We start from the raw sequence: 23,346 nt of genomic DNA, 5'->3' as shown, positions 1-23,346 counted from the left end.
TCCAGGGTCAGGTGTCCTGAAAGTCCTGGAAGGGCGGAAGCTCCCTGCTAAAGAGGACACTTGTACGATTCTGTGAAAATTCATGGGCATCCAGCATCTCAGGCCCTCGAGCATCTTCTTAATGCTTATCACAATGTTCATTAATGAGGTTTTTACTTATTTTTAAAAATATTTATCTATTTATTTGGCTTCACTGGGTCTTAGTTGCAAATTCTTAGTTTTGGCATGTGGGATCTAGTTCCCAGACTGAACCCAGGCCCCCTGCATTGGGAACATGGAGTCTTAGCCACTGGACCACCATGAAAGTTCCTACTTATTTTTTTAAAAATCGGTCTGTTCCACTGGAACATAGGGCTTCCCTAGTGGTGCAGTGGTAAATAATCCACTTGCCAATGCAGGAAATCCAAGAGTCCCTAGGTATGGAAGATTCCCCTGGAGAAGGAAATACAACTTTTACCAGTATTCTTGCCTGGGAAATTCCACGGCTGGAGGAGCCCGGCAGGCTACAATTTCTGGGGTAGCAAAAGAGTAGGACACAACTTAATGACTAAACAACAACAAACTAGAACATAAGCCCATAGGCAGGGCCCATTGGACCCCATGCTCTAACTCAGAGTCTAACACACCGGATGTGCTTTTAGTAAATACTGAGTTAGCCAAAAAGTTTGTCCAGGATTTTCTGCAAGATGCTAACGAACTTTTTGGCTAACCCAAAACCTCTCAGGGAGAGAGGACTGAATTAGCAAACACTTATTACACATTTGCACCTGGCAGGCACACTTGGGAAAACTGGTGAAAACTTGGATATCTGGACCCCAGAGTTTCTGAGTCAGGATGTCCAGGATGGGACCCAAGGATGTGCACTTCCTTCTGACAAGTTCCCAGATGATACTGATGCAATTGGTTCAGGACCACACCTTGAGAACCACTGGTCTAAATGCTGATCCTTTCATTCTCAACCTTGACTGGGGAGTTTAAAAGGTTGGATGCCTAGGCTACATCCCAACCAATCAAGTCACAATCCCTAGGGGTGCGGGTGATTGCAATGTGCGAGTGTTGAGAATTGCTCAGCTGTATCTTTTCCTGGGCAAACTCAGGGAGACAGTGAGGGACAGGGAGGCCTGGCGTGCTGCAGTCCATGGGGTCGCAAAGAGTCGGACACGACTTAGCAACTGAACAACAACAATCTTTTCTTTTCATCCTCGCAGGATTATTCCTCTCTCAGAGATTAGGAAACTGAGACTCAGAAGAGTTAGTTACTTTACCAGATGCAACCCTGGTCTTTTGATCCCAGAGGCCATATCCTTTCAGTTTGCTTGTTCCTCCCCGATCAGCACAGGTTATAAAGCAGTCTACAGGTTTGTTTGTTTTTCCATTTTCACAGTTGATAGTCACTGAGCACTTAGGAAGTGACCAGTGTGGATGCTCTTATTCCCAGAGCAAACATTTGCCAACCATTATTGCTCCCATTTGACTGAGAGGTAGGGCAACCTGACCTTGGCCACGTAGTTAGGAAATGCTGGAGCCAGAAGTGAACCCAACCATGTTCACGGCACTGTGGGGGCTCATGTTGGGGAGAAGCATGTGGAGATGGAAGGGGAGTCTGGACCAGGAGGAGGCAAGTCCATGTGAAAGCCAGGGGTGGAGGTGAGGCTGGGCAGCGGTTCTCAAGAAGGCAAGGAGCTGAGGACCCAAAGAGGGAGAAGTCACAACTTGGAAGACTGCTGGGACACACCCATACCCTGGAAGTGCCCAGGCATCCCTCTGCCTCCACCAGGCTGCATCTGTCTTCTTGTCTCAGCAGTAACCAATCCCAGGGATTGCCCCGCCCACGGCTTCCAGTCAAAGCATATGATTGGCTAATACCAACCGCAAAGTGCTGCTATAGCTTCCCTGAGTATCAGTGGTTCACAAAGTGAGCTCAAAACACCCTCATTAGTACTGTCCCCAGCTCCAGCCCTGGCCGTGCTGACCTTGCTCATTTTCTCCCCACTCTCCTGTCTGGTCCCTCCAGCTTTCTGCATTTGTTGGCTACCTTCCCAGCTCTGGACCTTGGCTTTTTTTCCTGATTCCAGCAGCATCTCTCTCACTTGGCACAGTGTCACCGTGAACAGATAACTGGTGGACATGGCACCCCCTCCATCACCTCACCATTTGGCTTAGCCCTCAGAGCCACCTATATCAGAGATCTGATGGACCCTCCTGCTGGTGTCCCCAAGCACAACCCCCACCCCGGACACCGCAAAAAAACAGTGATGAGACCTGAGCCCACATGACACCAGGGAACCATTGATTCCTGCTGGTACTAAGGAGAGCATCAGGCAGAGACCTACTGTATCCAGGACTTTTCCTGACGGCTACCTTGCCACATCTACATACCCACAAGGGCTCAATGGCTCACTAGTGTCCAACTCTGTGCCACTCCATGGACTATAGCCCACCAGGCTCCTCTTTCCAAGGGATTCTCCAGGCAAGAATAATGGAGTGGGTTGCCATTCCCTCTTCCAGGGGATCTTCCCAACCCAGGGATCCAACCTGCATCACTGTGCCTCTTGCATTGGCAGATGAATTCTTTACAACTGCACCACCTGGAAAACCCCTAGTTATTTAATCTATTTCTTCAAATCAATGCCCCTTTCAGCCTTGAACAAATGTATTTGAAATGTCATCTTTATAGTATTGCCATATGTAGAAAGGGATTCCTTGGTAACTCTGCTGGTAAAGAATCTGCCTACAATGCAGGAGACCCTGATTCGTTTCCTGGGTCAGGAAGATTCACTGGAGAAGGGATAGGCTACTCACTCCAGGATTCTTTGGCTTCCCTGGTGGCTCAGCTAATAAAGAATCCGCCTGCAATGAGGGAGACCTGGGTTCGATCCCTGGGTTGGGAAGATTCCACGGAGAAGGGAATGGCTACCCAGTCCAGTATCCTGGCCTGGAGAATTCCATAGACTCTATAGTCCATGGGGTCACAAAGAGTCAGACACAACTGAGCGATTTTCACATATGTAGAAAACAAATATTTCCTGCCATAGATAGAGGGTCCCATCGTGGTAGAGAAGATGGGAAAAGACCTTAATTTCAAAGGGTCAGTGCAGCCTGAGACTTGAAGTCTGCCTGGAAAGGGAGATTCCCAAACAAAAGAGAGATGGCAAAGACAGACTGGGGTCATATCAGGCCTCATTGCTCGACACTATTGGAAGGACTGATGGAGGGAACCTAAAACAAGAACATTCTCGGTAGACACAATGGTCTTTAAGGCCTGGCCCATTCACTCCTCACCAGCCTATCCACCGAGGCACAGGGGCAGGCAGGCCAGCTCCCCAGCACTTGTGCTCAGCCGGTTTTGGAAACGAGCTGTCAGGAGCTTGGCTGCCGGCTCTGGTGCTGGAAGGGATCCGACTGCTTGCGAAGCACAAAAGAGTTTCCCACTCTGCCACCGGGGTCCAGCCTCGCTAGACAAACAGAGGGGCTGGCAGCAGATACTGGGGCCCTCAGACGGCGACTGCAGACCCTCACCCCCGTGAACAGCACGCACCCTACTGCCCCCCACCCTCCCGGGGGAGGAGAGGTTCTGCTGGTGTTAATGACCTCTTGGAAGTCAAAACCCCAAAGAAACCAGAGTGAAAGCAGAAACCTTTCAAGGTGAAAACTCAGAGCCCCTGTGTTCTCTGCAGTCCTTTCCAGGCCTGGCTGTTTCTTGCATTTCCTCCGATGTACAGAGCAGATGTGGAAAAAGATGGGAAAAAATGGAAAGAGTTGCAGATTTTATTTTATTTTCTTGGGCTCCAAAATTGCTTCAGACTGTGACTGCAGCCATGAAATTAAAAGACGCTTGCTACTTGGAAGAAAAGTTATGACAAACCTAGTCGGCATATTAAAAAGCAGAGACATCACTTTGCCGACAAAGGTTTGTATAGTCAAAGCTATGGTTTTTCCAGTAGTCATGTATGAATGTGAGAATTGGACTATAAAAGAAGCCTGAGCACCAAAGAATTAATGCTTTGGAAGTGTGGTGTTGGAGAAGATTCTTGAGAGTCCCTTGGACAGCAAGGAGATCAAACCAATCAATCCTAAAGGAAATCAACCCTGAATATTCATTTGAAAGACTGACACTGAAGCTGCAGCTCCAATACTTTGGCCACCTGATGTGAAGAGCCTACTCAGTGGGAAAGACGCTGATGCTGGGGAAGATTGAGGGCAAGAGGAGAAGAGAGCTGTTGATGAATATTAGGGCTGTTGTGGTGTATTGATATGATCCATACCAGGGGTGAAGTGAAGTCACTCAGTCGTGTCCGACTCTTTGTGACCTTGTGGACTGTAGCCTATCAGGCTTCTCCATCCATGGGATTCTCCAGGCAAGAATACTGGAGTGGGTTACCATTTCCTTCTCCAGGGGATCTTCCCAACCCAGGGATCGAACCCGGGTCTCCCGCATTGGAGGCAGATGCTTTAACCTCTGAGCCACCAGGGAAGCCCTATACCAGGGGTAGTACCTATCAATACAATACAGTATCCATTCAAGACATATAAGACTCAGGAATAAGAAGGAACAAACTAGGGATCTCAACAATGCTGAATGGAAAAAAGCCTAATGAAAAAAGAGTGGATAGAATATGGTGCCCTTTATGTAATTATTCTGGAAAATGCAAACTAATCTGTAGTGACAGAAAGCAGATCAGTGGTTGTGTTGGGAATGGGGGGTGGAGGGTCAGGAGGGAGAGATGACAAGGGTCACAAGGAAATCTTTTTGTATGTTCACTACCTTGCTTGGGGTGGCAGCTTCATGACATATGTGTGTCAAAGCTTCTTATATTCTACACTTGAAATATAATAAACAGTTAATTACATGTCAAGTAAAAATAAAGCTGTTAAAAGAAAAATGTGAGGGTCCAAATAATATGTGGGCCAAGTTTAACCCAATTATCCTCTGATTTAAAATCCCCTCCAGGGACTTCCCTGGTAGTCCAGTGTTTAAGATTTCACTTTCTCATGCAGGGGATGAGGGTTCAATCCTTGGTCAGGGAGCTAACATGCCTCGTGATCAAAAAATCAAAACTTAAAACAGAAGCAATATTGTAACACATTCAGTGAAGACTTTAAAAACGGTCTACATTAAAATAAAAAAAAAAACTTAAAAGAAAAACCACTTCATCCGCATTTACTTAGACTTCATCAGGCACCAAGCATTTTGGGAGGCACTGAGATTGCAAAGGCACGGTGAGAAATTCCCATGACAGCAGTGGTGCAGAGAGGCCTGGCCAAGGTGACAATGGTGGCAGAGACAGCCTGTCACCTGTATTCTCCAGTTAAACTCTCAAGGTTTCCTGAAGAATCTAAAGCAAATGAACTTGTTCTCTCTGTAAATCTAGCTGGCCTATTGAAGGATGGAATGCCCTCTCAACAAGCTGCCAGCCCATCAGTTGGCAACATCAAAAGCAAGCAGAGCACTTAGGAGGCCTCAGCGATGGTCCAGGCAAGAGACGATGGAGGCTCAGGTCAGAGCGGAAGCAGAGGAGGAGGGCGGAGTGATGAGCTTCAGAAATTTGAACCAACAGGATTTACTGATGGAGAGGATGGGGGCGTGGGAGAGAAAGAGCAGCATCCAGGTGGACTCTGAGATTCAAGATTGAGCCCTGGAAGCATCTGGAAGTGAGAGCGACCAACTGAGATGGGGAAAGGGGCTCCAGGTGGAGGAGAGTGAACAGGAAAGTTCCCAGCTTGAAAGCTGGCTCCTCCTGTTTGCTACAGGAAAGTCTTCAGCCAGCGGGGTGTGGGAAGGGGGGTGTAGTGAGGGTGGGGGGAAGGAGGTAGAGGGGGGAGGCTGTTGAGCAGAAGCAGAGAAATCCGATTCCTCTCTCTGACAGCCAGTCAACGCTAATCAGTTCTAATGAGGTGGATGAAACTGGAGCCGATTATACAGAGTGAAGTAAGCCAGAAAGAAAAACACCAATACAGTATACTAACGCATATATATGGAATTTAGAAAGTTGCAAATGATAACCCTGTATACGAGACAGCAAAAGAGACACAGGTGTATAGAACGGTCTTTGGGACTCTGTGGGAGAAGGTGAGGGTGGGATGATTTGGGACAATGGCATTGAAACATGTATGTTGTCATATGTGAAACGAATCACCAGTTCAGGGTCGATGCATGTTACAGGATGCTCGGGGCTGGTGTGCAGGGATGACCCAGAGGGAGGATAAGGGGAGGAGAGAGGTGGGAGGGGGGTTCAGGAAGGGGAACTCATGTACACCGGGGTGGGTTCATGTCAATGTATGGCAAAACCAACCAATATAATATTGTAAAATAATTAGCCTCCAATAAAAAAAAAAAAGAAAGAAAAAAACACTAAGCTTCTGACTTATCCTGACTCCCCGGCTCCTAACGTCATTCGCTCCTACCACATTAGTAATCAAGATGGAAAATGAGATTTTGATTCAAGGGCGTGCATCTCGGAGGGGCGGCAGAAGCCCCAGAGGGACATATACATCTGCATAAACCCGGGAAGATCTGTGTGGCGGGCTGAGCCGGCCTGAGCCGCCCAGATCCCTCCAGGGAGGAATGGCTGGGCTTGGCTCGGAAGCTTGGAAGTAAAATGCAATTAGAGAAAATCTGATTAGAATGGGATGACTGCGCCTTGCCTCTTGGAAGGATTTGGTTCCCCCAATATTTTTGAGTCTGGAAGAGAGAGGCAGGAGGACGGAGTGAGAGAAGAGAAGCAGACAGCTTAAAGTTGGCAAGATCAACTTGCTCTACAGCCGCACTCTTGCCTGCTTCTCACCAGCAGGCAAGACCCCGGAGGCGATCACAATGCAGATTCTCAGGCTCGACTCCAGACCTTCTGGGTCAGGATCTGCATTTTGATTCAATCCCCTGGTAACATGGGTGATTACAGCACAGAAAATAATTGTTGAGACACAAGTCTATTTTGCTGTTCTCCAAGAGTCAGGGGCTTCGCAGGTGGCACTAGTGGTAAAGAACCCGCTGCCAATACAGGAGACATGACAGACATGGGTTCGACCCCTGGGTTGGGAAGATCCCCTGGAGGAGGTCAAGTTCAGTTCAGTCACTCAGTCGTGTCTGACTCTTTGCAACTCCATGAATCACAGCATGCCAGGCCTCCCTGTCCATCACCAACTCCCAGAGTTCACTCAAACTCATGTCCATTGAGTCGGTGATGCCATCCAGCCATCTCATTCTCGGTCGTCCCCGTCTCCTCCTGCCCCCAATCCCTCCCAGCATCAGAGTCTTTTCCAGTGAATCAACTCGTCACATGAGGTGGCCAAAGTATTGGAGTTTCAGCTTCAGCATCAGTCCTTCCAATGAACACCCAGGATTGATCTCTTTTAGAATGGACTGGTTGGATCTCCTTGCAGTCCAAGGGACTCTCAAGAGTCTTCTTCAGCACCACAGCTCAAAAGCATCAATTCTTCAGCGATCAGCTTTCTTCACAGTCCAACTCTCACATCCATACATGACCACGGGAAAAACCATAGCCTTGACTAGACGGACCTTTGTTGGCAAAGTAATGTCTCTGCTTTTTAATATGCTATCTAGTTTGGTCATAACTTTCCTTCCAAGGAGTAAGCATCTTTTAATTTCATGGCTGCAATCAGCATCTGCAGTGATTTTGGAGCCCCCCAAAATAAAGTCTGACACTGTTTCCACTGTTTTCCCATCTATTTCCCATGAAGTGATGGGACCAGATGCCATGATCTTTGTTTTCTGAATGTTGAGCTTCAAGCCAACCTTTTCAGTCTCCTCTTTCACTTTCATCAAGAGGCTTTTGAGTTCCTCTTCACTTTCTGCCATAAGGGTGAGGAGGGCAAGGCAGCCCACAACAGTATCCTTGCCTGGAAAAGCCCATGGACAGAGGAGTCTGGTGGGCTACAATCTATGAGGTTGCAAAGAGTTGGACACGACTGAAGGGACTTATGCACACAAGAGTCAGGCTTTCACCCACCATCTTCACCACTATAGGCATAGCCCCTCACGCCATTTGTAACATGGTTAACAATCTTTTAAAATCAATTGTCATTTTAAAAATTAAAAAAAAATGTATTTGCTTAAAAATAAAACGTTGCATCACTATATCAGTAGAAAATCGGCATCGTTTGCCATAATGGAAATATCCATAAAAATGCACGAACAAGATGACAGTAAAAGCATGTAATTTAAACTCTGGGTACAGCTGCCTGCCCAAAGGTCTCAGCTTGAGGTCCACACCCTCTGCTTCAAAGGGAGATCAGTTGGAGTTATAGGGTTGAGGAAGGCATTCTAACATCCGATTGAGACTTTCCTCTTGAGAGGATCACAAGGATTGAAGGGGACTTCCCTGATGGTCCAGTGGTTAGGAATCTGCCTTCCAATGGCAGGGACATGGGTTCCATCCATGGTCTGGAAACTAAGATCCCCCATGAGGAGGCAGAGCAATGAAGCGGTGCCACAACTAGAGAAGCCTGTGCACCCCAGTGAAGAGCCCACATGCTGCAGTGAAAATCCAGCACAGCCAGAATGTTAAGAAGAAGGAAACACCTTCTCACTATGTGATTCAGTTCAGTTCAGTTCAGTCGCTCAGTCGTGTCCGACTCTCCGCGACCCCATGAATCACAGCACGCCGGGCCTCCCTGTCCATCACCAACTCCCGGAGCTCACTCAAACTCATGTCCACAGAGTCAGTGATGCCATCCAGCCATCTCATTCTCGGTCGTCCCCTTCTCCTCCCGCCCCCAACCCTTCCCAGCATCAGAGTCTTTCCAGTGAGTCAACTCGTCGCATGAGGTGGCCAAAGTATTGGAGCTTCAGCTTTAGCATCAGTCCTTCCAATGAACACCCAGGATTGATCTCCTTTAGAATGGACTGGTTGGATCACCTTGCAGTGCAAGGGACTCTCAAGAGTCTTCTCCAACACCACAGTTCAAAAGCATCAATTCTTCAGCGATCAGCTTTCTTCACGGTCCAAGAGAAGACTCTACCCATGGATATCACCAGATGGTCAACACCGAAATCAGATTGATTATATTCTTTGCAGCCAAAGATGGAGAAGCTGTATACAGTTAGCAAAACAAGACCAGAAGCTGACTGTGGCTCAGATCATGAACTCCTTATTGCCAAATTCAGACTTAAATTGAAGAAAGTAGGGAAAACCACTAGACCATTCAGGTATGACCTAAATCAAATCCCTTATGATTATACAGTGGAAGTGAGAAATAGATTTAAGGGACTAGATCTGATAGATAGAGTGCCTGATGAACTCTGGACGGAGGTTCGTGACATTGTACAGGAGACAGGGACCAAGACCATCCCCATGGATAAGAAATGCAAAAAAGCAAAATGGCTGTCTGAGGAGGCCTTACAAATAGCTGTGAAAAGAAGAGAAGCGAAAAGCAAAGGAGAAAAGGAAAGATATAAGCATCTGAATGCAGAGTTCCAAAGAATAGCAAGGAGAGATAAAAAAGCCTTCCTCAGTGATCAATGCAAAGAAATAGAGGAAAACAACAGAATAGGGAAAACAAGAGATCTCTTCAAGAAAATTAGAGATTCCAAGGGAACATTTCATGCAAAGATGGGCTCGATAAAGGACAGAAATGGTATGGACCTAACAGAAGCAGAAGATATTAAGAGGTGGCAAGAATACACAGAAGAACTGTACAAAAAAGATCTTCACGACCAGGATAGTCACGATAATGTGGTCGCTGACCTAGAGCCAGACATCTTGGAATGTGAAGTCAGGTGGGCCTTGTAAAGCATCACTACAAAGCTAGTGGAGGTGATGGAATTCCAGTTGAGCTATTTCAAATCTTGAAAGATGATGCTGTGAAAGTGCTGCACTCAATATGCCAGCAAATTTGGAAAACTCAGCAGTGGCCACAGGACTGGAAAAGGTCAGTCTTCATTCCAATCCCAAAGAAAGGCAATGCCAAAGAATGCTCAAACTACCGCACAATTGCACTCATCTCACACTATGTGATTGCATGATATTAATGCTGCGACATTGCAAACACACCCACTGTCATTTCCCCTGCCGGGACCTCACGCCCACAACTGCAGAACAAGCGCTGTGGGACCGAAGTACCTCTGCCCCCATGCCTCCCTCCCTCTAGGTCCTTGTATCTTTCCTCCCATGTTGCTGCTGCTGCTGCTGCTAAGTCACTTCAGTCGTGTCCGACTCTGTGTGACCCCATAGATGGAAGCCCACCAGGCTCCCCCTTCCCTGGGATTCTCCAGGCAAGAACACTGGAGTGGGTTGCCATTTCCTTCTCCAATGTGTGAAAGTGAAAAGTGAAAGTGAAGTCGCTCAGTCGTGTCCGACCCTTAACAACCCCACGGACTGCAGCCTACCAGGCTCCTCCATCCATGGGATTTTCTAGGCAAGAGTACTGGAGTGGGTTGCCATTGCCTTCTCCGCCCCCATGTTGAGTCTCCCTCTAAAGGGCACCTTGGACTGGGTAATCTAGAGACAAGTCCCTCCTCTGGCCACGCCCCTTCCTGGCCACGCCCCCTGGAGCCTGGTTCTGAGGAGCTGTCAGTTATTAAAGGCTGCCACTCACTCTATGACCATCAACTGCGTCAACTCAAAGAGGTCATCTTCCATTCTTTAAGCAGTGGTGAGTATGACTGGGTGACACACCAAGGCCCCAAAGTGTGAGGACCCAGGACAAGTTATGAGGCTTGGGGTGTGGCCTTGGGAATGATCCTGTGCTGTGTCCACCCATGATCATGGTAGACAGCTAAGGCTGTCTACACAGCCCTGAACCACTGGGACATTAAAAATCTGCTTAGGGAACTGTGTAGACCTCGTCTTTCAAAGTGAATTCCTGTGACTACCTGGTCAGTAATTGCTTTGCAGCACAGAAAAAGATAGTGTGCTTAGTCACTCAGTCGTGTCTGAGACTTTTTGCAGCCCCATGGACTATCACCCACCAGGCTCCTCTGTCCATGGGATTCTCCAGCCAAGAATGGGTACTGGCTTGTTTGCAAAGCAACTGGTGATTAAATAATGATGATTAATAAAAATCCACTTGGTGGCAAAAACTGATCAGCAGTGATGAGGCTGTTAGTAATCATTGAAAACTTCCCTGGAGATATGTGGAAAGGGGAAATGTTTGCTCCTTGCTACTGCTAAGTCACTTCAGTCGTGTCCGACTCTATGTGACCCCATAGATGGAAGCCCACCAGGCTCCCCTGTCCCTGGGATTCTCCAGGCAAGAACACTGGAGTGGGTTGCCATTTCCTTCTCCAATGTGTGAAAGTGAAAAGTGAAAGTGAAGTCGCTCAGTCGTGTCCGACCCTTAACAACCCCACGGACTGCAGCCTACCAGGCTCCTCCATCCATGGGGTTTTCCAGGCAAGAGTACTGGAGTGGCTTGCCATTGCCTTCTCTGGTTTGCTCCTTACCCTCACCCAAAAGATCCCTTTTTCTTTATCAATAATACTATTGATTTTATTAATTAAATAGATTAATAAATACCTCTATTGAGTGTTTACTGTGTACCACGTGTGTTCTAAGGGCTCCATAAAGATCAACTCACTAATCCTCACACTGTCGGCATGAGACAGGAATCCTGACCCCCAGTTTTACAGGTGAGAAACCAGCCACCATGACCCAACTTAATCCCAAGTCACCTCCAGGCCTCAGACTCATGTAGTAAAGCGTGACAATGAACTGTATTTGATCCACTATAGGAAATGCCAAATTAAAGAAACTGCTTGCACAAATGGCCCAAAAGTAGAAGCCATCCGAGCATCCATCGAGGGATGAATGGTATATACATCCATGCAATATCATTCAGCTTTACGAAGGATATTCTGATGCAATCTACAGCGTGGATGAACCTTAAAGACATTATGCTAAGTGAAATAAGCCAGACACAAAAGGACAAGTACCGTATGATTCTACTTATCTAAAGCACCTAGTAAATTCATAGAGACAAAAAGTGGTTGCCAGGGGAAAGGGAGGGGGATGGGGAGTCACCATTTAATGGACACAGAGTTTAAACACACGGTTCCTTATACTCTGGGAAGATGACAAATGTCCTAGAGATGGATAGTGGTGACGTCTGCATCACATGAAGATACATAACATGACGGAGAACGTTAGTCGCTCAGTTGTGTCTGACTCTGCGACACTATGGACTGTAGCCCACCAGCCCCCTCTGTCCATGGGGATTCTCCAGGCAACAATGCTGGAGTGGGTTGCCATGCCCTCCTCCAGGGAATCTCCCTGACCTAGGGATTGAACCTGGGTCTCCTACATGGCAGGCAGAGTCTTTACCATCTGAGCCACCAGGAAAGCCCAACATGACGGAACTACACACTTAATAGTGGTTGCTATGAACCGAATGTCTGTGTCCCCCCAGATTCAGATGTTGACACCTGACCCCCATTGTGACGGTATTGGGAAGTGGAGTAGTCTGAGGGAAGTGACTAGATCAGCAGTAACCTCATGAATAGGAGTAGGGCCCTTCTGAAAAAGTCCAGGGGGCTCCACACCTCTCTGCCATGTGAGGACACAGAGGGAGGACAGTATCCGAGAACCAAGAAGCGAGTTCCCACCAGACACCACGCCTTCCGGGGCCTCAGTCCTGGACTTCTCGGTCCTCAGAAGGCTGAGAAATAAATTTCTGTTGTTTATAAGTCACCCAGGCTATGGTATTTTTGTTATAGCAGTGCAAAGGGACTAAGACAATGGCAAATGCTTTGTTATGTATATTTTATCACAATAATGGACTGACTTTTCAAGGAAGGAAGAAGGAAGAAGGGAAGGAAGGAGGAAAGAAAGAATCCGCATGACCTCTTGTGTCTTCCCCTCCCTCCAAACTCATCCCACCTGCATCATCTTGGGAACACTTGCCCCCACCCCAGTCCTTCGGCTGCCTAACTCCCTATCTCTCTGCTCTTGATGTAACTGCGACAACTGCCTGTCTCATCTACCTGAAGTAAGGACCCCAGGAGATCTCTGGCAAATCTCCTTGCTTCTTCTCTCACTAACACTTATTACAACCTTGCATTTAGAGAAACTTCTGTTTTATGGGCTTCCCTGGTGGCTCAAACTGTAAAGAATCTGCCTCCAATGCCAGAGACCTGGGTTCGATCCCTGGGTCGGGAAGATTTCCTGGAGAAGGGAATGGCTACCCACTCCAGTGTTCTTGTCTGGAGAATCCCATGGATAGAGGAGCCTGGCGGGCTACAGTCCATGGGGTCACAAAGAGTCGACATGACTTAGTGACTAAGCACAGCACTCCATACCCCACGCCAAAGGGTGGCCTATGTGGGTGGGCTTAGAGTGCCCCCATAATATCCATTAAACACTGCCTGAAGCCCACTAAACCTCACCAAGCATATATACAATAAAAAGGGGTACGTTTGCAAGTTCAGGTTCAAGGCTAGTCCCCTGCCTCCCCGCCCCCCGTTCCAACCAGATTGTCATCCCTAAGCCCTTACGGTGTATAAATTTGGCAGCCACCACTGCTTCCCACCACAGCTACCATAAATCCCCTGAAGATGGGTGCCAGGGGACTGTTCGTGTGGCTCCTCTTCTCATTCCAGTCCCTAGCACAGCATCTGGTACCCAGCAGGTGCTCTAAATTGAGCAGAGGGGATAGATTCCATGCAGCAGAGCTTCCCCCAGGGCTGGGAAACAGCATGATGGTTCAGAGGCAGGAGTAGGGAAAGGGGCATGTCAGTGAGGGAATAGCAAAGGACTGTGGCAGGATTAGGCTATCCCTGTGGCTCCTCCAATTCAAAAAGCACCCCACTCCTCCACAGGGGTGCCCTTGAAGCCTTTGAAGGTCAAGAGGTTACATTTCTTAAGATGTTGATGTGACATTTCTTAAGATCGGCTCAGACCTGTTTCCTGGGGGTCTGGCATTGACAACCATTCTCAGTGGTCACGCTCAGCGACGTGGGCTTCAGATAGACTGAAGGAACCTGGGGGCCATCAGCAACCTCTTTGGGTGCTGCTATGACAGCCAGGCCAAGCTCCATCATCTAGTGAGCAAGGAAGATTTACCCACAGGATGCTGGAGTCTCCCCAGGAAGCTCACAGCCTCCGCCCCCTTTTCGCTTATAAACCGCGGACCATTGCAGCAGCAACCAGAAGCCGCTGAGACCCAGGAGCGGGGGAGGGGAGGCACGTGGTGAGGTCCGGGCAGCGTGGACTACGGTCCTCAGGGCATCTCGCTTACCTTAGCCAACTGCGTCTGCAGCTTGTTTTTCACGTCCGTCTCCTCAGCGATGCGGGCGTTGAAGGCCAGGTTGGTGTTGGTGAACTGCCTCCACAGCTGGTCTGCCAACACATCGAAGAGGTTCTGCGCCTCCTCCCGCAGCCGGATGGAGTTGGCCCGCATGTTCTGCGAGTGCCGGACGTTGTCGTTACTGAACTTGGCCCACGTCTCGGGTACGGAGATCCTAGGAGAGGCAGGAGAGAGAATTTACCGGGAGAGCAGGATGGGGGGTCTGCGGCAGGCTTGGAGATCTCTGCATCCGGGGTTTCTCAGCCTTGGCGCTTCTGACGTTTGGGTCAGGATAATTCTCTTTTGGGGCTTCCCTAGTGGCGCTAGTGGTAAAGAACCCACCTGCCAGTACAGGTAGACATAAGAGACTCAGGTTCAGTCTCTGGGTCGGGAAGATCCCCTGGAGGAGGGCATGGCAATCCAATCCAGTATCCTTGCCTGAAGAATCCCATGGACAGAGGAGCCTGGTGGGCTACAGTCCATAGAGTCATACAGAGTTGGACACAGTGACTTAGTAAACACGCAGGCAATTCTTTGTTGGGGTGGGGATGATGGGCTGTCGTCTGCCCTGTAGGATGTTTAATAGCATCCCTGGCCTCTAACCACTAGACAGATGGTGGGAGTAATGCTTCTCTTCTTGTGACAGTCAAAAATGTCTCTGCTGCTGCTGCCGCTAAGTCGCTGCAGTTGTGTCCGACTCTGTCCGACCCCATAGACGGCAGCCCACCAGGCTTCCCCGTCCCTGGGATTCTCCAGGCAAGAACACTGGAGTGGGTTGCCATTTCCTTCTCCAATGCGTGAAAGTGAAGTCGCTCAGTCGTATCCAACTCTTAGCGACCCCATGGACTGCAGCCCACCAGGCTCCTCCGTCCATGGGATTTTCCAGGCAAGAGTACTGGAGTGGGGTGCCATTGCCTTCTCCAAAAATGTCTCTAGACACTACCAAATATTCCTTGGAGGAGGGGGAACAATGAGCCCTAGCTGAGTCACTGAGCTGATCCAAACCCCTCATTTACAGATAAGGCAACTGCAGCCTGGCTGGCTTCCCCAAAGGGCACTCGGTGAATTGCAAGAGGGGAGAGATCCCCTGGACGGGTTCTTTTCTTTAACCTTCCCTCCTTCTCCACTAAAAACATAGATTCAGGCCAAGAAGGGGACATCAGACATGTTGCTGGCTGCAGGGCCCCTTCCATTCAGGGATGAGCCTGCAGCCACGCTACTTGCACTGATTTATTCACTCAGCAAACGTTTTCTGAACACCTACCACATGCCAAGACTTTTTCTAGTCACTTGGGATAGAGCGGGTGACATCCTCGTCCTCATGGTGATGAATTTCCAGGGGAGGGAGATAGACAATAAATTAATAAGATGCTTACACCTGGTGTTACGTTCTGGGAAGGAATTTAGAAGCAAAATGAAGAAGAGAGACAAGTGGAGTGGGCCATTATGTGTCAGTCAAGGTCATAAAAGGAAATAGATGGAATTTATGCTCAGAGAACACTGAGGGGCTCATAGATTAGCGAGTGCACAAAGCTGTCTCCACCCCAGCTGTGAAAGGAAAAGAGAGGAAGCCGTGGAGAATAAATCCCCAACATCCTTCTCCTTCATCTCCTGCTGATGACCCTCTTATTGGCTGAACCCTGCTGGGAACCAGATGGCAAAGACCCAGGAAAGGCAGTTTGTAGAGGGCAAACTCCTCTATCGGACTCACACCAGGGCAGCTAGAGAATGGATCTGGAAGGATGAATAGAGCTCAGGCTACATTAGAAAGGGCAGGCTGGGAAGGCTTCCTGGAGGTGGTGACACATAAGGGATTCAGTTTAGGGAAGAGAAAGTTCTTCCTGGTTGAGTATGTAAATCCATGCAATAAGAGTTTTCTCCTCCGGGAAGCCTTTGGGAAAGAGAGACATATACACATGTTCCTTTGAGTTGACTTCAGTCCCCGGGTAAACCAGATTAAATACATTTATGAGGTCTTTTCTAGCTGGGAAGTCTCCAGTTCTTAAAATAAAGCAGATTTTTATTCTCAGACAGCAGGAAAAAAGAGATTCAATCATCTGAAATAGAAGGCTCTTTCAGGACATTTGAAAGCACTTAGACTGCATGGTGACTAGAAATATTTTAAAAAGCAAACAACATGTGCTTGTTTTGTCTGGCTTTTGCAGGAGTTAAAATCAAACTTCTGGAGAGGTCTCGGCTTCTAGAGATGCGAGAGGGCACTGAGTCTGATCCAGAGCTTTCATCCAACAAAGACTTGAGGCTCAGAGAGGTGAATTGTCTTCCCCAAGGTCACACAGCTACTCACCATCAATCGAGGAAGGAGGAGGCACCAAAGAGAACAGAGAACCACCCACAGATGGACTCTGAGGTACCTGCCGCTGCTCAGTGGGATGCTATCAAAGTCAAGGGCAGCAGCTGCAAAGCCCCCCTCCCCAGGAGCAGACAGCTGAGCTCCGCAGGGAAAATAGCCCACTTACTCACACTCTGCCTGGGGGGGTTTGCCGTGGCAGCCTGTCTCCTCACGGGTGGCGTGCCTCAGGAGGGGAGGACGTGCTTTCTGGAGTCTGTGTCCTCTAAAAACAGGAGGACACAGCAGGCTTTGCAGGGAAGGCAGGAAGGCGTGGTGGTAAAACAGGGTCCCAGTGTCCCCCGTGGAATCAGACTGAGGCTCTGCCACTTGCTGCGTGAGCTTGGACCAGTCACTACACCTGAGTCTCAGGCTCCTCATTGTGAAATGGGGATAAAAATGGTGCCTTCCCTAGAGGTTGCTGACTGACTAAATGTGAGACCCCCTATCATGGCACCTGACAATAGAAAGTGCTTGATAAATGTTTATTTTTCACGAGATGCTCTGGAGGGGCTCAGCACAGTGCCCAGCCTATAGCAAACAGCGGGTAAAAGGCAACAGCTAGCATCTTCATCCACACCATCCGAGGTGATGAGAAATTCCATGAACAGAGTTACGGCAATGCAAACTCCAAATGTGCTGCGACTTACCCAGACATGGCCTCGCCTTAAGAAACCCCACAGGGACTTCCCTGGTGGTCCAATGGTTGACTCTGTGCTACCAATGCAGGGGGGCCTGGGTTCAATTCCTGGTTGGGGAACTAGGATCCCACATGCAGCCAGGTGTGGCAAAACAAACCCACATACAAAGGCTCGAGTTAGCACATCTAGGGAGCAGTTAGTCACCCCACATGGCAGCTCTGGCTTTCCAGCTGCAGTCACTGGAACAGCAGACTCCTTGAAATAGCAGACCCCTCGTGGGCACGGAAATCAGTCTCCACCAACCAGCCTGGCCACCCAGCTTCCAGGAAGGCATCTGTTTGGGAAGGGAACCTTCCAGATTCCCTGTCCAGATGGGCAGCTGTGGCTGAGGGGACTGGGCCCCCCTCAAGGCCTTGTTCACCTTGCCACTGCCATGGGGAAGTCAAATTTGTCCAGATAAGGAGAAGGGCCCCTGGAAGTTGTCATTGCAGGAAACCCCAAAGGGTTCTTTCAATAGCTGCATGCCTAATACAGTCCAGAAAGTGACCCCAGCGTGAGCCAAGGAGACCTTCCCTTCCTTCTCTCCTCTCCCTCCCTCCCCCTTTCATTCATTTTCTCAGTCAACAGACATTTATTGTACACCTACTATGTGAAAAGCACAATTCTATGTGCTGGAGGGTTTTTTTCCTGAAGGGGATCCAAGAGAGACCCCACCCTCTGCGTGTACCCAGAGCAGCCCTCTCCAGCCGTCGTCACCCCAGACCTCAAACTACCAATGGGGAAAGCTCGCTTTCATTTTCAAGCAATTCCTTGATGCTGGGACATGCCCACAGCAGTGCCAGGCAGACAGGAGGCACCTATTTTACGGTTGTTGTGATGAGAGAATCAGGTCACACAGCAAGCGCTCAATAAATGTTAGCGATCATCATTCCCGACGCAAGGATCTGTGCTCGGCGCCTCAGACGCCCACCTTTCCACTCTCACAGCAACTCTGGGAGGTGGATGTTATTTTTATTCCAGTGGTAGAGGCAGGGAAATGGAGCCCGGAAAGATTAAGTCCTTTGTCCTGAGGGTTAATTGAAGCCTGGATCTGAAGGCAACCTGACTCCAGAATCCACTCTTATTTTAAGCTTTTTATATTATTTTTGGCTACACAGTGAGGCATGTGGGATCTTAGTTCCCCATCCAGGGACTGAACCCACACTCCCTGCATTGAAAGCATGGAGTGTTAGCCCCTGAAAGTCCCAGAACCCACACCTAACCAGAGAGGGCAGGCATCAATTGGCTCTCCCAGCCAAGCTTTTGCTCCTCCTCCGCCTGGTTAAAGCCATCTTGTCTTGTAATTTGTTCAGTGCACCTGCCAGTCCAGCTGCCCCGAGAGCAGCGGCTGTGGGACGCTGAGAAGCCAGTCACCTGTGCTCCCTTCCTGGAACTTGGATCTTGGTGAAGTGGGCAAGACAGTGGTGCTCCAATACCAAAGCCGATTAGGTCATTCAGGCTTCCAGAACCTCCCCTTCCAGCCTTCCCCTGGAGCCTCAGGCTCCCCGACAGCCTTCCAGTAAATTCCATCATAGCTTAGCCAGAATTGGATTCTGTGGCATGCAACTGAATTCAACCCACGACCCATTCAACCCAGGGCTCCACACTTGACTGGGACCCGATGCCCCTTTTTCGTTCCTTGGCAGGAGTGGACCCAGAGCCCCGCCTCGCGGCTCCCCTCGGGCACAGCCAGGTGGGGCCTGAGAGCCCGGTACTTACGTGCCATCAATTTTCTCCACCCCGTGGAAGAAGCTGATGCAGTCTGACGTGTTCCGTAGGTTAAGGCACTTCTCATCGATGAACTCGGCCGAGTTTTTGTCCTCGAGGTCCCTCTCCAGGGCGTGCTGAGCATCTCGGTTATCACTAGGAGGCAAGGATGTGTCCGTAGATTGTGGTCCCACCCAGAGTCCCTCACGCAGGATCACAGGGAGGTCAGTGCAGAGCCGCTGCTGGAAACCGAGTCTCTGGACGCCAGGAGGATGTTCTGTCCACCCCCAGTAGCTTCCAGCCCTCTTCCCACCTTGAGGCCCCACCACACACCTGGGGCCTCCTCTCACTCCCTCTCCCATCCCCCAGGTCCAAACAGACCTGTTGTCACTTAGAACAGGAGAGAGTAAACATTTATTGTAAAGGGTCAAATAGTAGACATTTTAGGTTTTGCGGGTCATGTGGTCTCTGTTGCAACTAACTGCTCAACTACGTAGGAGAACAGTCATAGATAATCTGTAAATTAATGGTCATGGCTGTGTTCCAATAAAACTTTATTTACAAAAACAGATGGTGGGCCAGTTCTGGCCCTCCGATTGTAGTTTGCTGACCTAATATAAAAGATACAAATTTGCACTTTGGATCAAGCCAGGTTTCAATTTAAATCGATTCACAAATCATTGTGTCTGACCCTATGCCAGGCACAGCAGGCAAAGACATGAGTAAGACCCAGTCATTACCTTCAAGTTGCTCGCAGATGTGTGTAAATAAATACAGTAAAAATAAATAAAGAATAAGAGCAACAGTGCAGGTTTGAAATGATTCACAGTAACACAGAGGAGAAAGCCATTAACCCAGGGCGAGGGGTGGCCGGCCAGGCTGAAGGGATCGGTGCACATCTCACATGGGGCCGTCTCTCCCCCCTCCTGCATCTTCTCATTTTCTCCCTCTTTCCCCCGCTCCCTCCCCTATCTCTGTCTTTCTCATCTTTATATCTTTCTGCCCAATCCTGCTTGGTTCCTCTCTGACTTGGGGCCTTGCTGTGTATCCCTCTCCACCCCTCTCTGCCTGTCTCTATCTTTCTGCCATGTTCTTTCTCTGCTATGGATACTGAAAGCTGGTGAAAGGCTTCAAAAACAGGTCAGAAGCAAAGAAATTAAATCCTCATGCTGGGTCCCCACCCATCAGGATGCACAGAGGGTCATGTTGGGGCAGGAAGAGCTCTACTGGGGCCCTTGGGGCCATTGGAATTGGCAAAGCCATGGAGAGATGGGGCCCCATCCTACCCTATGAACCAGAATGTGAAGACAGACCAGAATGGGACACTTCTTTGGTGGTCCAGTAGTTAAAACCCATACTTGCACTGCAGAGGGCATGGGTTCAATCCCCAGTCTGGGAAATAAGATCCCACATGCACCTTTGTGACCCCATGGACTATAGCCCACCAGGCTCTTCTGTCCATGGAATTCGCCAGGCAAGAATACTGGAGTTGGTAGCCATGCCCTTCTCCAGGGGATCTTCCCAACCCAGGGATCAAACCCAGGTCTCCTGCATTATGGGCAGATTCTTTACTGTCTCAGTCACGAGAGAATCCCTTTCATTTTCATGCCACATGGCAAGGCCAAAAGATTAAAAAAACAAAAACAAGACCAGAATATAGGAGAGACACATACCAGAGCACCAGAGGAGGACCTAGGGACTCGGAATCACAGGTTAGTCGGTCCAGCTCCTGGCCCCAGCTAATGAGGCCCAGGGAAGGAGCGGGCAGCCCCTCACCCCCAGTAGGAGATTCTGGCCAGTGCTAAAGCTCACCCTATCGTCAGTCCACCGGGAAAAGCCTGAACTTGGCTCCTACCCAGTCAGGAAAGCCTTTTCTGCTTTGCTGGGGCATCTGGAGAGGTGAGGATTTAACCCTGCCCAGATGCAGGTCTCAGGCCTCGCTTAGAAAACCATGAGTCCACAGCCCAGCACCTGCTCAGGGCCAGGGTGGCCCCCAGGTGGGTCAGCGATAGAGCCTCCCCACGGGGTCAGGACACACTGACTTCTGACCCTCTGATGAGGCTGTGGCCAGTTCTGGGTTAACTGGGCTGCCCTGGCAGCTCGAGCCACCGCCCTCTGAGATGACAGGCATCCTCTGACACGCAGGCCGCTGCCCAAGGTCAAAGGGCCTCTCTCCAGGGCGAGTGGACCTCTGATCCTGGCAAAGAACAGAGTCCCATCCATCCGCTCTCACCTCCCCCGACTCGCGCTGCCTCGACGGCTGCCCTCCCAGCCTCTCCTCTTCCCTTTCCTCCTTCTCCGAGTCTGTCTTTTCCACCTCTCTCAGTCTTGATGTTCCTGTTTGTCTGGCATGTCTACATCCCTCTCCGGCCCTCTGCCTCTCTGCTTCTCCTCTCTCTCTGCTTACAGCTTCATGTCTTTCTCTTTCTGTCTCTCCCTCTGACACCAGCGCCTGTGGCCCTCATTCTGTGTCTCCCAGTCAAGGAGACCACCCTGGCCATTCTAGTTTGCCTGCACAAGCAGCCCTCCACTCACTCCAGTTTCGAGATTTCTCTTCCAGGGTCCAGTTCCCCAATTTCAAGTCTGGGATTTTGTTCACTATTTCGGCTCAAACTGTCCCATTTCCCAAACTAGAGGCCTCCTGTCACTCCGACACAGAATTTTGTCACAGCCCCAAGACAACCACAAATGGAAAACCATGCTCTTTTGCTGGAAAAAAAAAAAAAATAGGCGATCGCAAACATAAGGGCAGGGCTTCCCAGGTGACTCTGTGGTAAAGAATCTGCCTGCCAATGCAAGAGATGTATGAGACTCGGATTCGATCCCTGGGTCAGGAAGATCCCCTGGAGAAGGAAATGGCAACCCACTCCAGAATTCTCACCTGGGAAATTCCATGGACAGAGGAGCCTGGTGGGCTACAGTCCAGTGGGATCTCATAAGAGTCGGATGCAACGTAGTGACTCAACAACAACATCAACAAACATAAAGGTAAGAAAAATGCAATAACAACATTTGCTGCCCAAAGAATTCTCTTTGTTAAAACTTACCTGTTCTAAATACAACTATTGAAGCCTTTTTTAAAAGTTAGTTAATTTGTAGACAAATACTAGGCAAATTTAGTCCAAGCAGTAGGTGAACTGCCACAAATCAGGACAGAGGCACAAATATGGAATTCAACTCTCCTTTCATCCCTTCAACTGCCACCTCAGTCACTGCTGTATTTGCATCTCATGTTGACGTTTCTCCACCTCTGAGGTCTCCCTGAGTCTTCCCAACTCCTCTGTCCCTGACTGCACCCTTAGATCTGCAGGCAGCTTTTCAACATTGCCCTGGATGACATTTTATCCTGGATAATTCTCTCCACCCCGGCCACCCTTTTTTACAGCCTCAGTGGGGTCAGAGAGCTGCTGTGTGTATCAGGTGGGGGTGACTGCTGTTTCTGGGGATACAGCAGATCAGGGCACCAAGCTCCCAGAGCCTAAGTACAAGCTCCCAGACCCCTTAGCATCCCACACAGGCTGCCCACTTGCCCTACACAGCAGGAAGGGGCAGTCCTGGCAAGGTTGCCAGCCCATCTAAATGAAGAATGGAGAAACCAGTAGAACAGCCTGCCCTGCAAGTGCCCAGCTCAAGAGCCAGGCTGCTACCAACAGGCGATCTGAGTGCCAAGGGCTCAGCCATGAGTCTCACAAGTCCTGTAAAACTTAAGCCTCCCCCTTCAATTATGGGGGGTGGGAGTGGCGGTGTTCCTGGCTTGTCATGATACCAGGTACATAATCTTCCAAGAAAAAAAAAGCTGATTCCTTTGAAGACTCAGAGGAATGATGGCTCAAGGCGTCCATCAGCTCCCTTCTGGAGATTCCCAGGCCCCTCACCTTGACGGCCAATGCCACTCACTCTTGGATGAATCCCAAAGTTCACGGGGAAGCTACAGGCTAAGAGGAGCCTCAGGGAGCCTAATTTCTTTTGCCAAGGGACTCATTGCCAACAAGAACCACCAGTGATGTGGTGACTCATGAAAGTCAATCAGTAGCGTCCTATAGGTAGACTGAGATCAGCCATGGTGGTAGTATTTACATTCCTGAAATTGACAAACGTGACAAACCAGGATTTCTTTCTTTTCCTGGGGAGAGCTGATTGTTAAACTCTTACCAACACACCAATGATCAAAAGAACCACCTAGAGATGGGGGACCCATCCGTCTTGCCCCCTAGAAACCTGGGACACTCAAAACAAACTCCAAGAGGAGGAAGAGAAAAGAGCTCTTACCGCATCTGGATATCAATCCTTTGAGCTAGTTTTCTCATCTGTTCTTGGCAACATTTTATCATATCTACTTCCTGCAATGAAAGATGTCAGAAAGAGCTCAGAAAC

General features: G+C 49.3%; 1 protein-coding gene across 1 annotated transcript in view; it reads right to left on the bottom strand.

Moving 5' to 3' along the window:
* The window catches only part of TEKT5 (tektin 5), a 50,353-nt gene that overhangs the window by 19,947 nt on the left and 7,060 nt on the right, over positions 1-23,346 (bottom strand). The window contains exons 3-5 of the mRNA XM_055408887.2: positions 23,242-23,312; positions 18,985-19,128; positions 14,191-14,413 (exon numbers count right to left, since the gene is read on the bottom strand). Coding sequence (XP_055264862.2) covers positions 14,191-14,413; positions 18,985-19,128; positions 23,242-23,312 — 438 coding nt within the window. The remainder of the gene's footprint in view (positions 1-14,190; positions 14,414-18,984; positions 19,129-23,241; positions 23,313-23,346) is intronic.

Source organism: Moschus berezovskii, chromosome 27 (genome assembly GCF_049115385.1).
Source record: "Moschus berezovskii isolate FMDL1 chromosome 27, NW_MosBer_1.0, whole genome shotgun sequence".
NCBI lineage: Eukaryota > Metazoa > Chordata > Mammalia > Artiodactyla > Moschidae > Moschus > Moschus berezovskii.
The sequence above is the reverse complement of the archived record's forward strand: the minus strand, read 5'-3'. Positions and strand labels throughout refer to the sequence as shown.